The sequence below is a fragment of the Pleurodeles waltl genome, chromosome 11, assembly GCF_031143425.1.
Source record: "Pleurodeles waltl isolate 20211129_DDA chromosome 11, aPleWal1.hap1.20221129, whole genome shotgun sequence".
In the NCBI taxonomy this organism is placed as follows: Eukaryota; Metazoa; Chordata; class Amphibia; order Caudata; family Salamandridae; genus Pleurodeles; species Pleurodeles waltl.
This window is the reverse complement of record NC_090450.1, coordinates 569,376,056-569,403,209: the sequence shown is the minus strand read 5'-3', so window position 1 is coordinate 569,403,209 and position 27,154 is coordinate 569,376,056. Positions and strand designations below refer to the sequence as shown.

General features: G+C 43.4%; 1 protein-coding gene across 4 annotated transcripts in view; it reads right to left on the bottom strand.

The window, feature by feature from the left end:
* NSD3 (nuclear receptor binding SET domain protein 3) overlaps nucleotides 1–27,154 on the bottom strand; it is a 1,432,226-nt gene that overhangs the window by 1,013,396 nt on the left and 391,676 nt on the right. For all 4 annotated transcript variants that reach the window (XM_069214018.1, XM_069214019.1, XM_069214020.1 and 1 more), the window contains exon 7: nucleotides 4,628–4,728. In XM_069214018.1, the coding sequence (XP_069070119.1) occupies nucleotides 4,628–4,728 (101 nt within the window). The remainder of the gene's footprint in view (nucleotides 1–4,627; nucleotides 4,729–27,154) is intronic.

Below are 27,154 nucleotides of genomic sequence, written 5' to 3'. Positions count from 1 at the left end.
TCTCTACATGAAGCATGGTGAAACTAGCTTCCTTTTTTAGCCATTGTCTGTTGTTCCACGGAAAGGTTAAAAGCAGTAAATAATTCACTCCTGTTAATCTATTTCTATTTAAACCTTGCCTGAGTGGCGATACTGGGCGTGTTCATGTCTTTGAAAAATACTGGATTACTGCAGTTACAGGTAAGTAACATTTTCTTATCCAGTTTTGGATCTTTCATAGATTCACATGCTTGAATCTGAATAGCAAGACGTACAACAGGCAACTGTCACGCCCCTTAGTGGATGGTGGGCCAAGGAAAATAAAATTCATAATAATCAATTTCAGAGGTATATTCCATATGTATAAGCAAGACAGAAAATATCATCCTCAACCTGAGTGGAAATACTTTCAAAATTATAAACGTTCGTGCGTGTATACATGGATGAAGAACATAAGTAAAACAAGCATTAAACAGCATGAAAACATACATTAGTGCGTAGAAAGAGATTCACCTTAATGAAATACATGGCGCAGTACAGCATGTCCTATGGCTGAATTACTACACTGTGGTGACTCAAGGCAAAAGTGCTGCATAAAAGAATGAGCAGTTTTCTATGCTGCAGCTCAGCATATCCTATCCTGTGATATGCCTGGGAAGAGCAGCTGAGGTAGACACTGCTCTAGTGGAGTGTGCTTTAGGCGGTCTGGCCAGCTGTCTGCCAGCTTTAGAGTGGCCAAACTAAATGGTCGTTGAGATCAATCGTGCTACTGTGATCTTTGTTACTGTAGTCCCTTCACACCCTTGACTGTAAGAGACTAGTAGTTGACCCGCTGAGACTTTTTAGTGTGGTAGAGGTAGAACTTTAGACATCGCTTGATGTCTAATGTGTGAAGAGTTCTTTCAGCTGGTGTAGAAGGGTTTGGAAAAAAATGTTTGCAGTATGATAGGTTTATTAAAATGAAAATGTGAAGGAACTTTTGGGATGTATCTGGGATTTGTTTTGAGAAGGGCAAATTAATCTGTGAAATACAGGAAAGGCTCTTGAATTGTAAAGGCCTGTATATCGCCGACTCTTCTGGTGAATGTGAGTAAAGTCATGACTTTCCATGCCACGTAAGAAACTTCAGTTCAGCCTTATGAATTGGTTTGAATGGGGATTTCATTAATTGGGAGAGAACGATGTTGAGATGCCACAACGGGGAGGTACTCGCACAGGAGGGAAGTTTCTGAACAAGCCTTTCATAAACTGCTTGAGGAGTCCTGAGGAACAGAGAGAAGCAACTTGTGAGGAACCCCTGTATCTTGTAATTGCCGAAAGGTGAATTTTAACTGAGTAATGGACAAGGCCAGATTTGGCTAGTGAGAGAGTAGATACCGTATAGTCTGTTCAGGAGGGGCCTTGAATAGGTGCAAATTGTTTTGCTTGCACCAAGCACAGAACCTTTTCCACTTCAGCCTGAGAGTCTTGTTTGTACTTTCGGCCCATGCTCTGGACAGTATCACCTTGCATTCCTGATCAATGTTCATGTTCTGGAACTCAAGGAACTCAGGAGGCAAGCATGCAACTGGAGAGAGTCTGGCTCCGGGTGTAAGATTTGGCCCTGGTTCCTTGTTAAGATTGTTCATTCCCTCGGAAGCTGGAGTGGGTTGGTTACAGATAATAGAATCAGCTCTGCAAACCAATGCGGTTTAGGCCACCTGGGAGCTAATAGGATGAGTCGTCAACGCTCTGTTTTCACCTTTCTGAGAATTCTGGGAAGCAATGGGAGGGGGGGGGAGCATATGCAAATGGAATTCCCCCACAACCAAAGGAGTGGGTACCAACTGGCTTAGAACTGGCATTTGGCATTCTTGTTCATCACAGAGTTCCAGCACCAGTCTGCCCCAGTGTGAAATGATTTTGTCCACCTCTTGTAGATCTAGTTCTCATTTGTGACAACTGTCCTCTGTCCTGCTAAGTGTGTATGCAAGAGTATTGTTCAAACCAGACACATGTTAGGCCCTCAGGACAATCTTGTGTATTATGAGCCAATCCCAAAGAGCTTGCGCTTCTTGAGAAAAGGAGAGAGAGATCATGTTCCTCTCTGCTTCTTTATGTAATGCATGCTGGTCACGTTGTCTGTGTGGACCAGCACAGAGAAGCTTTATATCCGTGGGAGAAAAGCCTGGAGTATGAGGAATATTGCTTTTAATTCCAAGAAACTGACATGCATCTGCTTCTGTGGTAACCACCTCTAGATAAAGGAAAACTCTCCCTCTGGCCCCTCAAAAGGGCAATCTATCATACTGAAGAGCGCCTAGCAATCTGGCAGTGTATTTGTCCCTCCTAATAGCTAATAATGCGTCATCTATGCGCTTGCCAAATAATGTTTAGCCATCGTAGGCCATATCAAGAATTTTGGATTGGAACTCTGGTCGAAATGATGTGGCCTTAAGTCAGCCTTGATGGTGCAAAACCGCTGCACCGGCTAACTGGCGAATACCTGTGGAGGCGCTTTATAAGGCGCAATCAATGATTTCTGAAGAGGTACGCTCGCCCTCCGGTAATATCTTTTTTGCCTCAGGTCGTTTATCCTTGAGGATGAGGTTGATGAGGCTGCTAACATCCAACCACGTCTGGTGGTCATAGCGCCCTAGAATTGCTAGGGTATTGGCTGCACGGACAGTGATTGCTGACATAATGGAGAACCTCTTTCCCGCATTGTCTAAGCATCTGCCTTCCTTGTCTGGTGGAGCAGAAATGGGCATGAAAGGGTTCTTGAAGCTCCATTGGGCAGCTTGGGATACACCAGAATCTGGTTTTGGACGGCCGATTAAGCAAGCTGGGTAACCCTATGTAGCTTTGTATATTTTATCCTGACGAGGTGGTACTGGTCGGATTTTTCATGCTCTTAATCCCCTCTCTCCATATATAGTCAATTATGGGGATAGCTCCTACAGACTTTCTGGTCTCCCTTTTAAAGTCATGGAGAAAACAATCAATTTCAGAGACAGAAGCTGGCAGGTGAGAACGCATTGCAGCCATATCATCAGATTGTGAAACCCTTCCCCCCCCCGACAAATATCCTCAGGGGGAGAGTCTGGTGGGTGAGAAGGTGGAGGATATGTTGTAGGGGCTAAATAGTCATCCCATTTGTCATGAGCATTTTGGGGAATAATGATCTCTCTCTCGCTCTCTCTCTTCCCCCTCGTCGTCCAAGAAGATTTCATCCTCTCTGGGAGGCACAGCTGTAAGAGGCTGATGTCATCATAGGCGTTGCTGGAGGAGGAGGTATGTTCCTCTGTGTGGCCGGAGAGGTGAGCTGGGGTGACGGAGGCATCTTTGGCTCGTCCGGGATAGAGTCCAGAGACCTTCGCCTGTAGACTAGAAGCACAGCTTGAAGATCTTCAAAAAGGGACGTAGGCATCTGCACAGTATTATGTCCTGGTTGGGAATATTCGTAAGGTTCATAGTTTCCCATGAGGGGTATAGTATGATTCATAGTCCTGGTGGTCATACTCGTCGTCATCCTGATATTTGACGTGCAGTTCTGATGGACGGTGGGTGCTCCCAAAAGGCCCTTCATCTTCAGATTCCTCCCAGTCCAAGGGGTGTCTGGGCAGCAGTGATTAATCTTTGCCTGGAGAAGTTTCTTCAGGATGTACAGTAGTTTTTGTTACCTTAGTGATCAGAATAGTAGTTTTAGGATCACTTGACCCTAAGGCAGAGGTGGCCATAGTGTACAGTGGCGTTATTAATTCTCTTATGCACAGTGCTGTCGTCAACGGTGTTGTCAACAATGGTGTAGTCGACGGTGGAGTAGTCGACAGTGGGTTCATCGGCGGCTGAGTTATGATGGTGGAGGAGACCTCGTTGACGGGTCTCTTTGTGGGTGCTTCACTGAATGAAGTTTCTTCCTGAATGGTGGCAATGTTAATATCATATTCTCTGGAAGTCTAGAGCCACATACCTTAGTTAAGGAAATGGGTGTCGGAATAGCAGTCGTCGACGATGTCACTGACTATGCCAGTCTCGGCAAAAAGGTGGTAGTAATAGTGGATGTGGTAGCCATCATTGACACTATTGTCGATGGTAGTGTTGACAGAATATTTAGTGATGGTTTTCTCAATGTTGAAAGCTCAGAAGAAGAAGAGCAATGACAAATCTCCTTTTTCTTTAGAGATGGAGTGGACGGCTGTGAGGAAGCTGACCATGTGGAAACCAGATGGGCATTCTCTTTTGAAAAACATGGAAAAACAAAGGAAGCTGTAGCTACTTAAAATTTCAACAGAAGCAGAATGTAAGGCTCGAGGATGAAAATTGAAGGGCTCATTAAAGTACCAGCCCTACAAAAGTCAACATTCAATGCAGAGATAAGAAACAATAAATACATAAGGTACAATCATAACAAATTCCTTGCAGTAGAAAGCATCTTAAGTCACAATGAAAAGGTCTTTAGAAAAGTTATGGTGAATACGATTAAGAGTGAATGTGATTAAGAGCAAAAATTGTTTTTGCCAACAAGCTCATGTCCAGATGCAGAAACATAGTTTGAGGCAGTATGGTTATCATTGCATTTGAAATCTGGCACTCTAGAAACAGTTAAATTCACTTACAGATACTAACTGCTGTGACATTCACACAAAATTATTAGGAGATAACCTACCTGGTCTTTTCTCATTTTTTTCTTTGCTGCAGCATCAACTGACTTCTCAGAGTCAGAGCGTGTTCTGTTTGATCGTCGCTGAGGTTTCTTTTCTAAGGGGGCTAACAAAGTAAAGAACATCTACAGTGAAATGTTTTACATCATTTCAAATATTTTCTGTTATACGACACCTTCAGATGCACATTTTACTAATACATTTATCAGTGGGTGGAAAATCTGCAGGATGGATGATACTTGCTCAGAGGTTATGCCTAAATGTGCTTTTTACATTGCTATTTAGAAAAACAATCCCAACAAAAACTGAAAAAACATTATTTCTTAATTGTTGACTCATTGGGGATAAAGAATGGAGACTGAACAATACGTAAAACAAACGTGGCATAATAGTTATTCAACATAACACTGAAGGCATGGTACAATCATGTGTCAAACAACATAAATACATCTTTGCAAATCATAACAGATATCTGTTGTGGAGGGGAAGAATAAGATGCTTGACCTTACTATAGTGCTCCAGTTTTCAAGTTTTATAAATATTTCCTTGTCTTAAATGTATACTCTGTCAGCAGGCTAGGAATACTTGCTGTATTTTAATACTTAACAGTGCACCAACATTACAAAAGTAGCCCATTCACGTTATTTGGGTTTATTCACTAGCAGTTAACTGATGAATCACTGACTACAGATGACAGCTTATATTTGAGTATGGTAAGTGCTTTTATATCTTTCTCATACTCTGGAGTAAGCTGGTTCAAGTGTTATTTCAAAGGTGGGAGAAAGGGAAGAGTGGTAGAGAGGGAAGAGTGGGCATGTACTGAAGAGACAGCATGCCAATCTAAGCACCACCTACCAGTTTCACAGCTGTGTGATGGCTGTCAGAGCTGTGTAGAGAGATATGTCAAATACCTGAGTGCAGAATCCAGCCAGAAGACACCAAAAGCTGACACCTCCAGCCAGACCAACTGAATCTGTAGGTATGGACACTGCCTAAGTTGATAGGAATGGTGAATCTTCTGACCTGCACAAGAGAGCCCCTACCACTATTAGATCTGTAACCAGAACTGCTGGATAAGGGAAGGAAAACTGCATTCAGGTTCTACAAGCCCATTCCTGCTCATAGCCACAGGCTCCGACCTATCCCCCGGGCCGACTGTGTGATATGTTTTAGTCGAGTTTCAAGTCTTCAGGTATGTCGAGTTAAAAAACACATACAGGAAGTCAAAGTGAGCCCTTTTCCAGCCTCCCCACTCTCCATCAAGCTGCGAGGGTTTCAATCTGCCCCTCAGTCTAGCTGCTTTTGTTGCCGACTCAAGAGCAGATTACGTAGATGATTGCAATGCACCTCGAACTTCCTTGTCCATCAGTGACGCCACAATAGATTGTGCTGTTCAAAAAAGCCATGCTACACATCTTCAGCACTGTACCAACTCACTCTGGCATGCCTTCAGGCCCCATGGATTGATAAAGGCCTCCAGTCAGGTTAAATCCAATAGGTCTGCCTTTGGTGAAATTTGTGCCTTCCGGAGCTAACTCCACACCGGGCACTCTGATCCCCAAAGGTTCCTGCCCCACCAAAGACGGAAAAATTCATAGTGCAGTGAGACAATTAACCAAATCCATTTCGACCTTAGTTGAAGAAGAGCTTGAGTTCTGTTCCTACATGTCTGGCCCCATGCATTCCGCCTCTAATAAGACACTACCATTGCCTGGGGGCCACACTTAAGTGCTCCAAAAACTATTAGAATCAGACCAGAGCCAACCAAAATGTTGGCGATGAGTGTGTATGAATTCACCCCACAGTATGACGACAACACTTTTTCTGGACCTGGAAGAGGCTAGTGCAATGAACACTTCCCAACACCAAGAGTATCTCCCCTCTGTCTTGTCCTCCCATTAAAGTGTCTGCTTTTACACTATGGTCATCAGATGGGAGGACTAAGACACAGGCTTAGTTCTGGGTGACCCTGCTTTCCTTATAACACTCTACTTCTTAGAGTCCCACTACTTCATCCCCCAGACAAATCTGAAAAGACCTAACGCATTTGGGAAGAGGATGTTTTCTTCATATAAACACACCCTCAGGTCAGACAACACCAGCTGCTTACTGGGAAGGTATTCCCATTCATTATGGGACTCTGTGTCAGAGATCTGGTCTGCAGTCCTTGAGAAATTTCACCCCAATTTAGCGCAGACCATCCAGGATGGCCAGCCTGAGGCCACTGAGATCATGCCTGGACATGACAGACTGAATAGGCAGAGCAGTTGACACTAGCGTTGTGCTACAATGCCACACATCGATGAGATCCACTGGCTTCTCCGCTGACATTCAGATGCAACTATGGCTATGCCTTATGATTGGTCTCACCTCTTTGACGACAAGGCCAACTCCACCCTTGATTTCTTTGAAAAGAGTAGAGATGCAGCACGCTCCATTGGTATTTTCACATCTACAAGGAAGTATCCTCAACAGTTTTGCCCTTTCAAGGCATTGCTACAGCCTTGGTATTCAGGCAGGGTCAAGGGCCACCACAACAACAAAGGTCTCCCCATTAATTTCAGGGTCGGAAATCAAAGCCAAAAAATTACCCAATTTTTCAGATTCTTGTACTGGGTATGGCAAAATTCAAATGAAAGCTAGATGCAAAGCACTTTAAGAGCTGTGCATGCTGAATGACCTGTTTTGAGGCATTCACCTGAAGCAATCACTTACAGCAGACACATTTGGTATGCTGCTCGTCAGACCTGTGAGTATTTGGTTTACAGAAATCATTGGATATGTGGTATTTAGCAAGCTCGGCTCACCACTATTTCTCCAATCTCTAATTAAGCTCTACCTCCCCATATTGCTCTCACTTTGCCCTTGTCTGTTCAGTCCTCTACACAGAGCTCTAAACTATCCCAGGTTCATGCATGAGTAGCTCAGCCAGGCAAAGATTTTGCTTTCCATTCTGGAACTTGTAGTTCCACTTCTACAACAGACTAAACTATGGGACTACAAATTGAAGAATGCAAGCATTAAAAACGTAACTGGATGAGCTACTCGGGCATGGGCCTTAAAACCCTTAAACAGTTTTCTACCCTTTGTCAGTTAATCATGGCTGCTTGCTGATGGAATCTGGGATGGTGCACAATGTGCAGCACAATCCAGATTTAAAGCCGTACAGCTCTTTTTTGGTACAACAGATTATCCTTGTTTCCTCCCTAACCCTCGCTGCACTGTCACATCATTCTCAGCCTCATCAGAAGGTGGCAATTGAAAAACAGCTATGCATCCCCACTAATACTGCCAAAGTGCATAGAGAGTCCTGGGAGGGACAGAGGAGCATATCCCTTAACTCCATCAGGAGGGAGAAGGGCAGGGGGTGCAATGTCAACTTCTTCAAACCATTCAGATTTGCAAATTGCAGACGTCAAGGGCATATGATGGATGTTACATCTGCTCACAGCATCATTGTAACTCACCATAACATTAAGTTATTTATGAAGTGTCACACAGACATGAATAGGGATCAAAAGTCTACACGACTTCTGATGAAACCACAGCACATTTATTTAATTTTGTTTTTACATAAAAGCACTCAAAGTGCCTGCCCTCTGATGTTTTAAGTCAGCAGCAAAGAGAGGAGTGGGCCTTCACACTTTTTACAACTGAAACAGACACCACACAAGATATCCGAGATGCACCAAAGAAACATGTTTAAGATTAAAATTAACTTGGGCCCAGTCAATGTGACTGATTAAATCACAAATGCAAGGAACACTAGGTATGACGCAAAATGTCTATTATCTGCTGCAAGAAGAAACATCATGCACCTTAGTTATTCAACAGCGTGCATGAAAGAAGGCACATATTTTTGCAGTGGAGTTAAAAAGTTGGGAGTACTCTCGCAGTTCACAAAGCACTAAAACTTGCAGGTAGAAACCAAAAAACTATTAAAGAATGCCCGGCTTGGGGTGAGTTACCAAAAATAAATATCTTGCTATCCCTTTCACCTATTTAAGCGCATGTTGAGGAAGGTATACTGGCAGAAATCAGACAGGCATACACTGTTTTTTTTTTTAACTGAGTGACATAGTTTGGTGCGTTTAGATTTCTGAGTGGATAATAAGAAATACGGTCCTGGTAGAGGCACATTTTAAGGTCTATTTTTCTATTTTTGCCAGTGCTTAGCACAAGAATCACGCAGCCCATTAAAAACGTGCTCTAGAACCCCTACTTCCAAATCTCTGAGTGACAACACTTGGCTGAAAGACTAACTGGATGCTGTCCTTGTATAACATCACGTCTCCTGCTTGCTATTACCATGAGGCACGTGTGCTGCAGATCAAATGGTGGACAGCCAGCCTCCTGTACACCTCAAACCTTTCCCAGCTCCTGTCAAAATGGGGTGGGGCCATGAAGGCTTGTTCCCACCCCACGCTGTGACGAGTTAGGAAATGGGTGGGGTGCAATAGTACACAGTGCATCCTCACTGATTGATACACAGCCATGGAAACCCAGGGCTTACGCTTACAGCACCCAGGCTGTTTTCAATGAGAGGCTGCAGTACGTAATTGGAGGCAGTGCCTTACAGTGTTGTAGGCTGCCGGAGGCTAGGGCTGAAATCAGGTAAGCCCTATAAATCCTGCAACAGCAGCACAAGCGCTGTAACACATGTGCCTATTGAAAGTGCTTGGTTTTGCTTGACCCACAAGCAGAGCGAGGGTCACGCTTTTTAAATATTTATTGAATGAAACATTACTGAAATAAACATACCAGGTCGCAATTAAGGTAGGAATTGGAGCGGGGCAAAGCCCTTCCCCCCTAATCAAGTAACCGCAATGTGTGTGTAAATAAATATATATATATATATATATATATATATATATATATATATATACACATACACACACACACACACACAGATATTTATTTTAAAAACAAATAAGGTTACAGGGACGTTATAGTTAGGATCTGAATTTACTCACATAAAACTATGGTAATTCAGCAGTTATGGTTAGCTCAAGTAACTATAGCTCATGCCCTAGGGTAAATATAAGTCGCTTCCCTGCCACTGTGCCAGGAGCTGACCCTGGGGGGTGGCGGTCCCCAGGGACACGTATGGCTCCAAGAGGGGGCAGCGTGGTCCCCTCCTATTTGCACAGGCTGCACTGGGTAGATGGTGGTCCCCGGGGCCAAGAACAGCCCAGGAGGAGTTTTTTTTAAGGAGAAAAAGAAAACAAAAGACAGCCCTGAGGAGGTGGTGATCCCAGGGGAAGGGGGGTGGTCTATGTGCCACCCCTGCTCCATTTTCAACTAGGCCCCTGGGAGGTGGTGGCCCCTGGGGCTTATAGAGCCTCATGAGTGGGGATCTCGTGCACACCCTACATTTTTTTTTTTTTTTAATAAAGCCCCGAGGAGGAGGTGATCCCTGTGGCTCTAAGAGCCTAAGGACGGGGGCCCATGCACCCCCTCCTTTTTTAAACAATGCCTCTGGGACCTGGCCCACCCGGGGGCTACAATTAAAACAAGCACCGAAGCCCAGGCTTATTTTTTTTATTTATTTTTTATTCCTGCAAATGTCTTGAATTTGCAGTAAATTTGTTAAAAAAAGAAATGCTTTTCTGCCCTGCTGGGGTCCCTCTGGGATCCCAAGACAAAGGCTTGGGGGGGGTCAGGGTATTCCTACCCTGCCCCCTTTTCTTTCTTTTTTTCACATTTTCTTGTGGGACTTGGCTGAAGCCAAGTCCCAAGATGACTGCTAACACTTCCTGGTTGACGTTTTGGTAGCCAATCAACTTCATGGCATTGGCCTCTCAAGGAGTTAGGACCACAGCACAGCCCTTAAAAGAGTGGATCGTGGCAGGCTTTGGGGGAGCTAATCGCCTGGGGAATTCCACCCCACCTCCTTTAAGATGATTATGTTCTTACATCAGAGGACATGGGTCTGGGTAAAGACAAGCCCCAACAGAGTCACCGCCAGAGTATCAACCTGCAATGGGCTCAAACAGGGTGGAGTACTCATTCCCATACTTTTCAATCTTTATACAGCCGACTTGGGCGGTGCTCTGGAAGGAGCCACCTTAGTAACTCCAAAGCTGGGATGAGTGCACTTGCCCATCCTGCAGTATGCAGAGGACACTGTAATTATAGACCACACTAAAGCCGGGCTGCAGAGGCCTCTACAGAGTTATGACCAAAGTGAACAATCTGCAGGTGAATCAGAGTAAAACAAAGATCACTGTATTGGGCAAGTACCCTCATAAAAAACAACCACATTGGTAGCTGGGAGGTCTACAGATTGACAGCCTCTGCCTACAACTATCTCGGAGTTTGGTTTTCTGAAAGGCCCACACAAGTGGTTCATCTAAGGCATCTTAAACTTAAAGCTCTCAGTGTCATCAATTCACTGAAGAGTCTAAGCATTCATTTGTACAGCACTACTACTGAGCCCATGCTTACTGTGTTAAAAGCTAGGCTGATTACAGCTCTCAATTACAGCCACTTGGCCTTCCTGGGGGCCCTTGACAACCTTTCAACGGGCTCCCAGAGCAAAGCGTACAAGAAAGTTCAGTTTGTCCACAGCAAGCCAGAAGAGCTAGGCTGATATTGGAGCTGAGTCTGGGGTGTCCTGACCCCGCATGTCTGGGGACATTATAAAGTATTATCTGAGGGTCCGAAGAGCCCCAGAGTCCACACTCAAACACCACCTTAATATTTTTGAGAAGCAGTGCTCCCCATGGTAAGCTCGGTTGGTTAAGGGTTGCGGCTGTTTGAAGATTAAGGCCAACATGCTGCATGCTCAAGAAATTACTTATTCAGTCTGGAAACGTGTTGGGAATAAGCAGGCAAAAACTGTCTCATTTGAGCGGGATCGTGAAGGTCTTCATCCCAGCACTCTGAACAAGGCATTGGATGCATCCTACTCCTTGGGGAAAGCACAGCTTTGTCTTTACCAAACTCTCTCAGCCCAGACCAGTATTAAAATCCTTTACATGTGGTTAACAACCTCTCTACCAATTGTGGATTTTAATGCAAGCTGGGCTTGTGGAGGGGAGACAGTCGCATGCAAATTATGTAATTAAAATTATGTAATTATCATGACAAATCATGGTATCACCTGTTGTGCTGCTGTCCCAATGTTGCCAAGGTGAGAGGTCACCAGCTTCTTTCTCTGTTTTGCTCTACGTGTGTATGGCACTGTAGGGTGGCTTCAGACCTGTGCTTTACGGAAATATCCCCCAGTTCCCTAGCCAGACTAGGGAAAATTATGCACATTATCCAACAACCACTCCTTAAAACTGCTAATGTTAGTCCTTAATCTGACAATCTCATGTTAGATGTGCTGCTAACCAGTTCTACTAACTTTAAGGATCACACATGTGTATAGTTTGCTCAGGTACCTTTGCCCAGTGGGCTGACACTCTTTTAATAGGTATTTTTAAAGAATGTGATGTTGACTTCTTCCTTTTTTTAGTCTGAGGAACGATTAGCCCCTTGAAGCGCTAAATTGTTGTTCTTAACATTACTGTATTTATCAATATGCGATGACTGAACTAACTATTTTATGTGTTAATGCTATGCATTGATTTACATGTATTGATTTTAATTAATCGAACATGAATTAAATGAAATAGAGGCAGCCAATCAGAGCTTTGCATTTCCCTGCACAAGCACGTTATTGTTTGTGAAGTCGTCGAGGAGGAACTGCGGCCCTAGATATACACATTTCAATTTCCTTAAATTTCTCAACAACTACCGAACAGATTTACACCAAATAACAAAAAGCACAATCTGCGGAATAAAATCTAGCTTTCTGACATATTTGGTGTGATTCCATTCAGCGTTTCGGGCTGTAGTCGTGTTCAAAACGCCTATGGGATTTATCATGGGAAACACAATTTTATTTTTTGGGAAGTGACATTTTCCGTTTGATGGCATGTGTAGCTGCAGATACACATGCTATGCATAGACAACAAAGCAGTTACTCTCCCCAAAAATTGCAGTGGCTAGCCTGTAGAAGTTGAAGTTGTTTGAAATAATGTTCTTGAGACAGCTTGGCCAACATTGGCCTGTTGCTTTGAAAATACATATGTCTGCCATTGGTATGTTTCATAAGAATGCCATAGTTGCACCTTTCTTTCTAGTGGAATGTGCTCTAGGTGTGGTCAAAAGTTGTCTTTTTGCCTTAATGTAACATGTTTGTATGCATTTAACAATCCACCTTGCTAATCCTCGTTTAGAGATAGGATTGCCTTTATGTGGTTGTTGAAAAGCAACAAAAAGTTGTTTTGGTTTCCTAAACTTTTTAGTTCTATCTATATAGTACACTAGTGCTCTTTTGAGGTCAAGAGTATGAAGGGCTCTTTCTGCAACTGAGTCTGACTGTGGAAAGAAGACTGACAATTCTACTGTTTGGTTTATATGAAAAGGCGATCCCACTTTTGGCAGAAATATGGGATTTGTTTTAAGTACAACTTTATGTTTGTGCACTTGGAAAAAAAGGTTCCTCAAGAGTGAATGCTTGTATTTCACCAACTCTTCACAATGAAGTAATAGCTACTAGGAAGAGGACCTTCCATGTCAAAAATGTTATCTCACAAGAATGCATAAGTTCAAAAGGTGGGCCCATAAGTCTGGTGAGTACGATATTTAGCTTCCAGGTAGGAACAGGTGGCGTTCTAGGTGGAATAATACGTTTTAATCCTTCCATGAAGGCTTTTATAACTGGAACTCTGAATAGAGAGGTGTGTTGAATAGTCTCCAAGTGTGCTGATATTGCAGTAAGATGGATTTTAATTGATGAGAAAGCTAAATTTGATTCCTGCAAATGAAGTAGACAGCATACAATATCTTGTATTGATGCTGTAAGTGGATCAGTATTTTTAGATTGACAGTAATAAACAAATATTTTCCACCTGTTAGCATAACATTGTCTAGTGGTAGGTTTACATGCCTGCTTGAGCACTTCCATGCATTCTAATGGAAGTTTTAGGCATCTAAACTCTATGCCTTCAGGAGCCAAATCACTAAGTTGAAAGCACTGGGGTTTGGATATCTGATTTGACCTTTTTTTTGTTTTAACAAATCCGGTCTGTTCGGAAGTTTGGAGTGAGGTACAACTGACAGGTCGAGGGAGTGTGGTGTACCAATGCTGTCGTGCTCACGTTGGGGCTATGAGTATCATGGTGAGAGATGTCTGATGTAGTTTGTTGACCAGAAAGGGAAGGAGTGAGAGAGGGGGAAAAGCATAAGCAAATATCCCTGACCAACTGATCCATAGAGCATTGCCCTTGGATAGGGGATGTGGGTGTCTGGATGCAAAGTTTTGGCATTTACCGTTTTTGCTTGTTGCAAATAAGTCTATTTCTCGTGTTCCCCACTTTTGAAAGTACTTTTGAAGTACCTGAAAGTGAATCTCCCATTCGTGTGTCTGTTGGTGGTTCCTGCTTAGGAGATCCGCTAGCTGATTGTGCATTCCTGGAATGTATTCTGCCAATAGATGAATGTGATTGTGAATTGCCCATTTCCATATTGTCTGGGCTAAAAGGGACAGGTGAGATGAATGTGTCCCGCCTTGTTTCTTCAGTTAATACATGGTCGTCATATTGTCTGTTTTTATCAGAACATTCTTGTGTTTGAGAAGGGGTTGAAATGCATTTAGGACAAGGAACACAGCTAATAATTCTAAAAGGTTTATGTGAAACTTTCTTTGTTTGGAATCCCATTCCCCTTGAATGGTAAGGTTGCTGAGATGAGCTCCCCAACCTATCATTGATGCATCTGTTGTTATTGTGGTCTGAGGCACAGGGTCTTGAAATGACCGCCCCTTCATTAAATTGCTGAAATTCCACCATTGAAGGGACATGTCCGTTTGGCGGTCCACCAACACTAGATCTTGCAATTGACCCTGTGCCTGAGACCATTGTTGTGAGAGGCATTGTTGTAAAGGCTTCATATTGAGTCTTGCATGCGGTACTATTGCTATGCAAAATGCCATCATTCCTAAAATTCTCATGATAAATTTTACTGTGTATTGTCGATTTGGCTGTATTTGTGGTATGAGATTTTGGAAAGCCTGTATCCTTTGTGTATTTGGATATGCAAGGGTATTTTGCGTATTTAAAATAGCACCTAGGTAAGGTTGTATTTGTGCTGGTTGAAGGTGAGATTTCTGGTAATTGAGAGTGAACCCTAGTGTATGTAGGGTCTATATTACGTACTGAGTGTGCTGTTGGCATTGTATAAAATTGCTTGGTTTTATTAGCCAATTGTCTAGATTTGGAAAGATATGAATGTGTTGCGTTCTTAGGTAGGCTGCCACTACTGCTAGACATTTTGTGAATATTCTTGGAGCTGTTGTTATGCCGAATGGCAGAACTTTGAACTGATAATGTTTTCCTGCTATGACGGGCCTGAGGTATTTTCTATGAGCTGGATGGATGGGTATATGGAAGTATGCAACTTTGAGGTCTAAAGCAGTCATGTAATCTTGTTTTTGTAGTAGTGCAATGATGTCCTGCAGAGTTACCATGTAAAAGTGTTGTGACAGGATGTATAGATTCAGATATCTGAGATCTAGGATGGGCCTGAGAGTGTCATCCTTTTTGGGGATAAGGAAGTATAGTGAGTATACTCCTGTTCCTTGTTGAGAATGTTGGATCAATTCTATTGTTTGTTTTAGTAGTAGCGAATGTACCTCTTGTTGTAATAGAATGTTGTGTTCTGGGGACAATCTGTGGTAACGTGGGGGAATGTTTGGAGGGGTAGAAATCAATTCTAGGCAATAGCCTTTGTGGATAATTGACAAGACCCAATGGTCTGTGGTGATGTTTTGCCAATTAGAGTGGAATTACTGTAGTCTTCCCCCCACAGGAGATGTGTGGGGTTGAGGGATGGTAAATAAGTCACTCTCTGGATGGTGTAGTGGCTTGCTTAGAGGTTTGAAACTTGTCTCTGTTTCTAAAATATTGGCCTCTGTAGTACCCTCTAAATCCCCCTCTCTGATATTGTTGCTGCTGCTGTCCCTGCTTTGCCTGGGAGGTAGAGGCTTCAGAGGATTGTGGTTTGAATCCTCCCCTAAATTGTTGCCTGCGAAAGGAGCCTCTATACGGTGTTGTGTATAATGCTCCCATTGCTTTGGCAGTGTCTGAGTCCTTCCTCAGTTTTTCTATGGTTGTATCGACCTCAGGACCAAACAAATGTTTTTTTGTCAACAGGCATGTTAAGTACTGCCTGTTGGATTTCTGATTTAAAACCAGAAGAACGTAGTCATGCATGCCTTCTTATAGTAATGGCAGTATTGACACTTCTGGCTGCTGTGTCCGCAGCATCAAGGGCAGACCTTATCTGGTTATTGCTTAAGGCCTGGCCCTCTTCTACAATCTGCTCTGCCCTTTTCTGATGTTCCTTTGGGAGGTGCTGTAGGAGATCTGCATCTCATCCCAGTGGGCTCTATCGTATTTGGCTAGGAGTGCTTGCAAATTTGCAATTCGTCATTGATTGGCGGCCTGTGTGGCCACTCTCTTGCCAGCAGCATCAAATGTCCTACTTTTCTCATCAGGTGGGAGGAGCATCCCCTGAGGATTGGCTATTAGTCTCCTTTATAGCTGCGCTCACTATCAATGAATCTGGAGGAACTTGGTGTGTGTGTAATCCAGGTCTGTAGTAGCAGGTTTGTATATTTTGTCAGTACGCGGAGTAATTACTCTAGCTTTGACTGGCTCACTAAAAATTTGGTCTGCATGTTTGACCATTCCAGGTAACGTAGGAAGGCACTGTTATCTACAGTGGGTGGAGGCTAGAGTGGTAAACAGGAAATCCTCTTCTAGGGGTTCAGTGTGCATAAGCACCCCATGGTAAGCAGCTTCCCTGGAAACAACCTGTGTGTATGCAGTAGTGTCCTCTGGTGGAGAAGGCTTGGAGGGGCATAAATGTGGGTTATTATCCGGAATAGGATCTGGGTTGTAGAGATCCCAAGGATCCACTGTATCCCCATGTGAGTACTGTGAATGCTTTGGTGAAGGTAACGGTGGCGGGCTAGTGGCTGGAGGTGAAAAGGAAAGCTGTGGTGAATGAGGAGGAGAAGTAGAGGCAGATACTGGCCTTCACTTTCTGCTTATAAATTGTTGCTTATGATTGAGCAGTGTCTAATTGTTCCAGCTTCCTTTTGGTTTTCAGAGGAGGTGCAGTAACAATTCTGCCAGTCTCTTTACGGATGTGGATTCTGGATTGTCTTTCATCCATAACCTCCAGGATAGGATGAATCTCAGTATCCTAATCAGAAGGTCTGCAAGATTCCTGCAGTGATTTCGAACTCTGTTTGAGATGGCTCGAAAATCCTTGCTCTTCTGTGTAATAAGATTTTTTAGTTTCAGAAGAAGGAAGCTTTTTCGGTCCCGAAAATGGAGTCAGTTGTTTTGGCTCCGAAGCAGGGCGTCGAGGCTTCAACTTTCTAGGAGTGAGGACGCTTACTCGAGTCTGAGGCAGAACTCTTTAGAGATTTACCTGACTCCAATGGCGACGGAGAAGGGGACTTTTTCGGCACCGAACCCGAAGGTCGGTCGCCGATCGTCTTATTTCGGGTCGAACCACGGCCCCTTGGCAGTGGTGTACCCAAGGCCTTCAATGTTTTTTTATTTATGGGTGTTGGGGCAGACGTGCTCACGAGCTGTCCTGCAGCGATAGGCCTATCTTCTTCCGATTCTTGTTCGGAGTCGGTGTCTCGGATGGAGACCGCTGTCTGTGCCTGTTCTTCTTCCATGACGTCAAGATGATCTGTATTTTTCGACACCATCTCTAACCTTCTGGCTCTCCAATCACGCAGGGTCTTCTTGGATCGAAACGATCGACAGGCCTCACAATCTTCTCCTTTGTGATCTGGAGAAAGACACAGATTACAACTCAGGTGTTGGTCTGTGTAGGGAAACTTTGCGTGGCACCGAGGGCAGAATCGAAATGGAGTCCGATCCATCACGGTAGGCCCGAACCAGCCCGAGTCTGGCGCACGCGCCCAGAAGGGTGAAATCTAGATTCCAATGGTACTATCAGTTCGAGGCTAGATGGAAACACGATCGAAACAATACAGACGATCAAAGGAGTTTTCTACAGTTTCCGATTCAAAATCTCGGAGCGAGAGGAAACACGTCTGACCAGACAGTGGAAAGAAAACAATCTAACAATGGAGTCGATGCCCATGTGCAGTATGACCGAGTGGAGGAGTAACTCGATCCTGTGACTCCGAAAAGACTTCTTCGAAGAAAAACAACTTGTAACACTCCAAGAGCCCAACACAAGATGGCGGAATAATGCATAGCATGTGAATCTGCAGCTACACATGCCATTGAATATGAATATATATATATATATATATATATATATATATATATATATATATATATATATATATATACACACACACACACACACACACACACACACACACACACCCCATCTGTAGAGGGGTAAATATGGCCACATTACATTTTGTTTTCATTTTAAATAGTTGCACAATGAAGAAAAATGTGCCATTAAGAACAAATGGCTAGAGAAAATTTACCACGGACCTTTATCTAAAGGGAAAAGGAAAGGGAATATGAGAAATTATTCACAAATAGGCTGTCATTCAAAGGTTACCATAGAAAAACTGCCACTATGCGCCTTTACGAACCTCACAGTAGCCCTGGTGTACCATCATGCCCCATGACTGTTAGGTCAAGTCATAATATGGAAATGAGGAATCCTGAGTACAGCATTTGTTGAGAGCTACAGTAGTTTCCATCAGGGGAGGTGGGAGGGTTGCTTATGACTTTGATGAGGATTCCCCTGGACGTGAACTAGGATTTAGCATCCGAATCCAAACAAGAATGTCTAGTAAAGGTATGATCAGATTTCCATGTAGCAGCTTTACAAATTTCATAAACAGGTCAATTTTTTTGAAGAGCTGCAGTAGCAGTTTTCCCCTTGCAGAGTGCACTTTAGGTCTAGTAGGTAGTGATGTCTTTGCTAGATGGTAAGAAAGGAGTATACAAGAAACTATCCATCTAGAACTAATTTGTTTAGAGGATGGAAGACCTGTTCTCAAAGGACCATAGTTAACAAAAAGGTGATCCGATTTTCTTATAACTTTGAATTTATCCTAGTAAAACCCTAGCATTCCTTTAATATTGAGAGAGGGTAAGGACCTTTTTTTCTGGAGTGAAGGAGTTATGGAAGAAGTTAGTGAAATGCTTTGCTTACTGTAAAAGTCTGAAACTACCTTGGGAAGAAAGCTGCATTCTCGTCATCACTACTGTAATGAGAAAACGGTGTAAGGCTCTTCAGAACATAGGGCCTGAATTTCACTTAGCCTACGATCTGAAGTGATGGCCACACGAAAAGCCTTTCCAGGTGAGATGCTACAAAGAGGCTTTGTGTATGGGTTCAAATGGGGGCACCATCAGTTTAGAAAGGGCAATATTAAGTTCCCACAAGGAGTGGGTAACTTAATTGAAGGGAACACCTTTTTAAGTCCTTCCAAAAAGTCTTTGACCACAGGAATTTAAAAGAATGATCTCTGTGAAGGAGAATTCCTATATGCCGTAATAGCCACAAGATGCACCTTAACAGAAGAGAACTGTAGCCCAGATTTAGCTAAATAGAGCAGATAAGGATTGTCCAGATCTTCCTGACACAATCGCATTTAGATTATTTAGTGCACATCATAAATAACACCTTTTCCATTTGAAAGCATATGATCATCTAGTGCAAGGTCTTTTAGCATCCCTTCAAATGGTCATGAATTTTTCAGAGAGGCCTAACTGTCCGTATTGGAGGATTTCAGGAGCCATGCTGTTTAGTTCATTGATGGAAGGTTGGCATGTAGTATCTGACCTCCGAACTTATACAGGAGATCCTGTTTATATGGCAACCTCTTGTGAGGCCTCTTCGACAGATGTAGAAGGTCCATGAACCAGCAGTGGCAAGGCCATTCTGGTGCTATTAGTTTCATTCTGGTCTTGAAGTTTGATAATTTGGAGATCACTGTTAGAATGAGAACCTGGTGGAAATGCTAGAAAAATTTCCCTGATCAACTTAAAGGGCATTCCCCTTCGACCCTGGTTTGGCGAACCTAGACGCATACTCCTGGCATTTTCTGTTGCGTCTGCGAACAGGTCTATTCGAGGGCACCACCCCCATTCATGAAAATATATTGCAAGACCTTATCTTTGACAATCCAATTGTGACTTTCTTGGATGGGTCAACTGAAAGAATCTGCTTACATATTTTGAACACCTGGCAGACGAATGGCTGTTATTGTTAAGTTTCTGGCTATTAACCAATTCCAAATGGCTTAAGCCTCAGGAGACAGAGGATGAGAACGGGCCCCTGCTAATTTGCTGGGGTAATGCATTGTTGTCATGTTTTGAACAAGAAGTGAATTTGTTGTTCTCGCTTGAAAGAAAGACTTTAGAGCAAGGTGAACTGCTCTCAGTTCCTGTCCACACTCCCTGAGTTTGAAGGGAGCCCAGGTGAGCACCTGATCCCAGAAGAGAAACATCTGTGATGAGGGTCTGAGTTGGTGGTGTGGCGTAGACTCATTATTCTAATGAGACTTCTGGATTTTGAGCAGCAAGATCGTCCACAGTGTGGGAGACTGAGTCTGACCCACAATGGGTGACACCTGTTGCTCCGAATCTGGATTTTGCTCCGGCTAACTAGCAGTGCCTCATCTCTCCCGAAAGGTAGAGATGATTGGGCAGCCGAGCGCATGACATATCATACTTCTCATTGAAGTCGTGGTCACTCAGGTCACACCCGGGTCTCTCATTCACAATTCAGTGTCATATATAAATGACAATAAAAGCAGTATAAGTTTTAAAGATTGGTTTAATAAAACGACTGCATTTTAGATAGCAAAGCGTGAGCTGCAATAACCAGAACAACACAACAATATTAAAATGGTGACGATAAGAGTGAAGCATAAGAATGATGCTATCGTATTGCCACTAGAATCGATGGACTATTTTCTATCTAAATCATATTTTGAGCACGGCATGTTAAGCTCTAATCCTGCCGTTGAGGTTCCCCCGGGAGGACATCAACCCTCATATCTGAGCAAAGGCCTGTAGTCTGCGTTAGCATCTGCAGCGAAGCACTCAGCATACAGTTGTGGTTCCCTGGCTGGAATCTCCCTCTTGACGTGTAATGGGACTAAGAAGTGTTTTTATAATAACACAGCTGATGTTCTAAGAAAATGTCCCTACGTAAGTACAGGGAGTGCAGAATTATTAGGCAAATGAGTATTTTGACCACATCATCCTCTTTATGCATGTTGTCTTACTCCAAGCTGTATAGGCTCGAAAGCCTACTACCAATTAAGCATATTAGGTGATGTGCATCTCTGTAATGAGAAGGGGTGTGGTCTAATGACATCAACACCCTATATCAGGTGTGCATAATTATTAGGCAACTTCCTTTCCTTTGGCAAAATGGGTCAAAAGAAGGACTTGACAGGCTCAGAAAAGTCAAAAATAGTGAGATATCTTGCAGAGGGATGCAGCACTCTTAAAATTGCAAAGCTTCTGAAGCGTGATCATCGAACAATCAAGCGTTTCATTCAAAATAGTCAACAGGGTCGCAAGAAGCGTGTGGAAAAACCAAGGCGCAAAATAACTGCCCATGAACTGAGAAAAGTCAAGCGTGCAGCTGCCACGATGCCACTTGCCACCAGTTTGGCCATATTTCAGAGCTGCAACATCACTGGAGTGCCCAAAAGCACAAGGTGTGCAATACTCAGAGACATGGCCAAGGTAAGAAAGGCTGAAAGACGACCACCACTGAACAAGACACACAAGCTGAAACGTCAAGACTGGGCCAAGAAATATCTCAAGACTGATTTTTCTAAGGTTTTATGGACTGATGAAATGAGAGTGAGTCTTGATGGGCCAGATGGATGGGCCCGTGGCTGGATTGGTAAAGGGCAGAGAGCTCCAGTCCGACTCAGACGCCAGCAAGGTGGAGGTGGAGTACTGGTTTGGGCTGGTATCATCAAAGATGAGCTTGTGGGGCCTTTTCGGGTTGAGGATGGAGTCAAGCTCTACTGCCAGTTCCTGGAAGACACCTTCTTCAAGCAGTGGTACAGGAAGAAGTCTGCATCCTTCAAGAAAAACATGATTTTCATGCAGAACAATGCTCCATCACACGCGTCCAAGTACTCCACAGCGTGGCTGGCAAGAAAGGGTATAAAAGAAGGAAATCTAATGACATGGCCTCCTTGTTCACCTGATCTGAACCCCATTGAGAACCTGTGGTCCATCATCAAATGTGAGATTTACAAGGAGGGAAAACGGTACACCTCTCCGAACAGTGTCTGGGAGGCTGTGGTTGCTGCTGCACACAATGTTGATGGTGAACAGATCAAAACACTGACAGAATCCATGGATGGCAGGTTTTTGAGTGTCCTTGCAAAGAAAGGTGGCTATATTGGTCACTGATTTGTTTTTGTTTTGTTTTTGAATGTCAGAAATGTATATTTGTGAATGTTGAGATGTTATATTGGTTTCACTGGTAATAATAAATAATTGAAATGGGTATATATTTGTTTTTTGTTAAGTTGCCTAATAATTATGCACAGTAATAGTCACCTGCACACAAAGATATCCCCCTAACATAGCTAAAACTAAAAACAAACTAAAAACTACTTCCAAAAATATTCAGCTTTGATATTAATGAGTTTTTTGGGTTCATTGAGAACATGGTTGTTGTTGAATAATAAAATTAATCCTCAAAAATACAACTTGCCTAATAATTCTGCACTCCCTGTATGTGTATTTACTACTAATGTTGGAGACTAAACTTCTACCACGTTCACCGGCAATGTACCAAACTGTAGCCTTGACTGAAGCACAGAGTGATCAAGAATGTGTTGTTTGAGAACACAGTGCTGGGCTAAGCAAAACAGTTAGATCGAGGAAATTAAAACAAGACCGTAAAACTGGTTATTGTACAAATAACAATGCAAAGCTGAATAAAATATATCTAGGTCAAGGTGCACAGTGGCCTAATGTATTAAAATGACGTGCATGGAGCTATAACTAAAATGGCTACACAACATTGGGTCCTGATAGAAAGGTACTCCCAACCATCAGATTCTTCCATTAAGCCCAACATGGGAGAGAACAACTTGGAGTATAAGGTAGGATCAACATGTGTTGTAGCGATTGGACAGCTGATTTACCTGGTCTTCTAGACACTGATGTACAGGTCTCTTGTGAAACCTTGCACAAGGAACTATGAAGATTGCAAGAGGCCACTGAGCCCAGTAGCGACCCCATCTGCACTGCAGATGGATATTAGTTCTATAGAAGGTTAGGACATTTCAGAGTGACAGAGGATAGTCTCTCCTCAGAAGGACACACTTTTGCAAATTGTGTTCCAGTGTAGCCCCCAGGTAATATAACCTGTACTGGACATACTGCAGACTTTTTGAAGTTTACACAAAGGTCTAAATTGGCTAATATCTCGACACAAATTTGAAAATGTTTCTTTGTCTGTGATGGCCAGAAAATCTTTATCAGCCAGGCTAGGTAAGGATAAACAAAGACTTTCTGTTTAATTTAAGAATGCTGGGACCACTATCATACGTTTTTAAAAGGTTTGTGGTGCTGATTGTAGACCAAATGGTAGTAACTTCTACTGTCTAGATCCCACTGTGAAGCGGAGAAACTTGCGATGTTTCACGGAAATTGGGATGGGGAAATATGCATTTTGAAGGTCTATCACAGACATCCCGTCCCCTTGATGTAGCTGTGGAAGGATGTGATGAAGGGACAGAAATCTGAACCTTTCTCTTCATATGCATTTGTTTAGTACTCCCAGACCTACGATAGGTCTGAACTCTTGTTTTGGTCCTTTCTTTATTTTATAACCCCTTCGCTGCCAGGCCTTTTCCCCCCTCCTGTGCCGGGCCTTTTTTTGCCTATTTGGAATAGTTCTTGCTTAGGCCCTCATAATTTTTTGTCCACATAAGCTACCCTCGCCAAATTTGCGTCCTTTTTTTCCCAACATCCTAGGGATTCTAGAGGTACCCAGACTTTGTGGGTTCCCCTGAAGGAGGAAAAAAGGGCTGCAGAAGAAGGCTTGTGATTTTTTCCCCTGAAAATGGCATCAACAAAGGGTTTGTGGTGCTAAAATCACCAGCCTCCCAGCTTTCAGGAACAGGCAGACTTGAATCAGAAAACCCAATTTTTCAACACAATTTTGGCATTTTACTGGGACATATCCCACTTTTACGATTTTTTGTGCTTTCAGCCTCCTTCCAGTCAGTGACTGGAATGGGTGTGAAACCAATGCTGGATCCCAGAAACCTAAACATTTCTGAAAATTAGACATAATTCTGAATTCAGCAATGGGTAATTTGTGTAGATCCTACAAGGGTTTCCTGCAAAAATTAACAACTGAAATAAAAAAATATTGAAATTGAGCTGAAAAAAACAGCCATTTTTCTCCAAGTTTTAATCTGTAACTTTTTTCCTGCAATGTCGGATTTTTGAAAGCAATATACTGTTACGTCTGCTGGACTCTTCTGGTTGCAGGGATATATAGGGCTTGTAGGTTCATCAAGAACCCTAGGTACCCAGAGCCAATAAATGAGCTGCACCTTACAGTGGTTATTCATTCTATACCGGGTATACAGCAATTCATTTGCTGAAATGTAAAGAGTCAAAAATAGGTATCAAGAAAACCTTTGTATTTCCAAAATGGGCACAAGATAAGGTGTTGAGGAGCAGTGGTTATTTGTACATTTCTGAATTCTGGGGTGCCCATACTAGCATGTGAATTACTGGGCATTTCTCAAGTATACGTCTTTTTTACACACTGTCTTACATTTGGAAGGAAAAAATGTAGAGAAAGACAAGGGGCAATAACACTTGTTTTGCTATTCTATGTTCCCCCAAGTCTCCCGATAAAAATGGTACCTCACTTGTGTGGGTAGGCCTAGTGCCCGTGACAGGAAATGCCCCAAAACACAACGTGGACACATCCCATTTTTCCACAGAAAACAGAGGTGTTTTTTGCAAAGTGCCTACCTGTGGATTTTGGCCTCTAGCTCAACCGGCACCCTGGGAAACCTACCAAACCTGTGCATTTTTTAAAACTAGAGACCTAGGGGAATCCAAGACGGGGTGACTTGTGGGGCTCTCACCAGGTTCTGTTACCCAAAATCCTTTGCAAACCTCAAAGTTTGGCTAAAAAAAACACTTTTTCCTAACATTTCGGTGACCGAGAGTTCTGGAATCTGAGAGGAGTCACAAATTTCCTTCCACCCAGTGTTCCCCCAAGGCTCCCGATAAAAATGGTACCTCACTTGTGTGGGTAGGCCCAGTGCCCGCGAAAGGAAATGCCCCAAAACACTATCTGGACACATCAAAAACATCAAATACAATACTACCTGTTTTTGCGGGGGCACCTGCGTTTTTTGGTCCTGGGCTCAGCAGCCATACAGGGAAACCTACCAAACCTAGACATTTCTAAAAACTAGACACCCGAGGGAGTCCAGGGAGGTGTTACTTGCGTGGATACCGCAGTATTTTCTTACCCAGAATCCTCAGCAAAAATCAAATTTAGCTAAAAAAAAAAAATCTAATTTTTCCCACATTTCTCTGTGGGATCACCGCACTGGGACAAATTTCCTACCACCCAACGTTCCCCTCAGTCTCCCGGTAAAAATGATACCTCACTTGTGTAGGTGGGCCAAGTGCCTGTGACAGGGAAGAGCCAAAAACATGTCAAAATTGAGGGGGAACCAAAGCGGGTCCAAAAGGGCAGTTTGGAAAAAAATATTTTTAGACTGACAAGTGGGGCAGAATTTCTATCGGTATAGATGAGACAATGCTGGGTGATAGGAATTTTGTGGATTCCTGCAGCTTCCAGTAGGTTCCATCACAAAAATGTGGGAAAAATGTGTGATTTCCAGCAAAGTTGGAGGTTTTCAGGGCATTATGGGTAACACAATGGTGCAGGGTGCATGTGAAGCACACCACCCTGGGCTCACCAAGATGTTTAGTTTTCAGATGTGTCTAGGTCTTGTGGATTTTTCTACATGGCAGCGTCCCAAAGTCCAAAAAGTACAGCCCTCACCATTCCAAGTGGGACGATTTTGAGAGTTAACCAAGCTCTCATGGCCCAGATGTAAAACCAAAACCCCAAATAATCAAATGTCCACTTGCTTGCTGTGGGATAAGATGTTTTAGTGTGCAGGGGAGAGCTGAAAGACTGTTAACCCCTTCAGTTGTGGTGGGGGCATAACCATGCCCATACTGGTTGGTAGCCACCACCCCACAATTTTTTTTTTTTTTTTAATTCTCTGGCATTTAGTAGAATTCCTGCCCCCGGGGTGTGGTTCGGGGGTAATTGCCCCATCTGCCCGCTGGTGGGCAGAACAACTTTGTCCCCATTTATTTGCGGTGGGGGTATGGCCATACCCCCACCCTCTTATTTTGAAAAAAAATCTTCCCTAGTCTCTTGTGTGCTTTCTGCCCCCCTTGGGGGCAGATGGGCCTTCCAAAAATAAGCCGATCTGCCCCCAAGAGAGTAGATATGGCCAACAGTAATGTGCCCCCATGGGGAGCGTCCCCTGCCCAAGGGGCTGCCCCCCCCAAACAAAACACACACACACCAATCCCTGGAGCCTAAGTGGTTTCTGTCCCCCGGTGGCAGAACGGCCTAATAGAAATAGGCCGATCTGCCCCCAAGGGGAGCAGAAATTACCTAAAATAAATTTGCTCCCCAAGGGGAGCGACCCTTGCCTAAGTGGTCACTCCCCTCAAGTGAAACTGAAAAAAAAAAAATACCTGGTGTCTAGTGGTTTCAGCCTAATACAAATAGGCCGATCTGCCACCAAGGGGGGCAGAAACGGCCTAGAATTAATTTTGCCCCTATGGGAGCGACCCTTGCCTAAGGGGTCGCTCCCCACAAATAAAAAAATGCAAAAACAAAAAAGAAATTGCCCTCAGGGGGGGCAGAAACAGCCAAAAAACAAATTGCCCCCCTGGAGAGCGGCCCTTGCCCAAGGGGCCGCTCTCCTTATCAAATAAACAACAACAACAAAATTTCCCTGGTGTCTATAGCAGGACGAGGTGATCTCGTCCAAGGCACTGGGGAACCGGCGCCTTGGACGAGATCACCTCGTCCTAGGCACAATAGGGGTTAATAGAAAACTTCTGAATCCCCTTTGATGACATGGAACCTCTTCTACCAGGGAAACAGTTTTTACCACGAAGTTGTTACATTGGACTATAATTACAAAGCATTTTTTGCCACACAAGGTTTTAGCACATATATGTCTTTACCACGCATTTAAGGTAAGCATAAATATACATACATATACACACACACTTAAGTTCTTAGTTTTAGGGATGGGTAGGGGTATAGAGTGGAAAAGGTATTTTAGGGTTTAGGGGTGGGTAGGGGAAGAGGGTGGTAAGGGTTTTTTTAGGATTCAGGCATAGGAAAGGGTATTGGTTGGAAAAGGATTTTTTAGGGTTCAGGGATGGGTAAGAGTATTG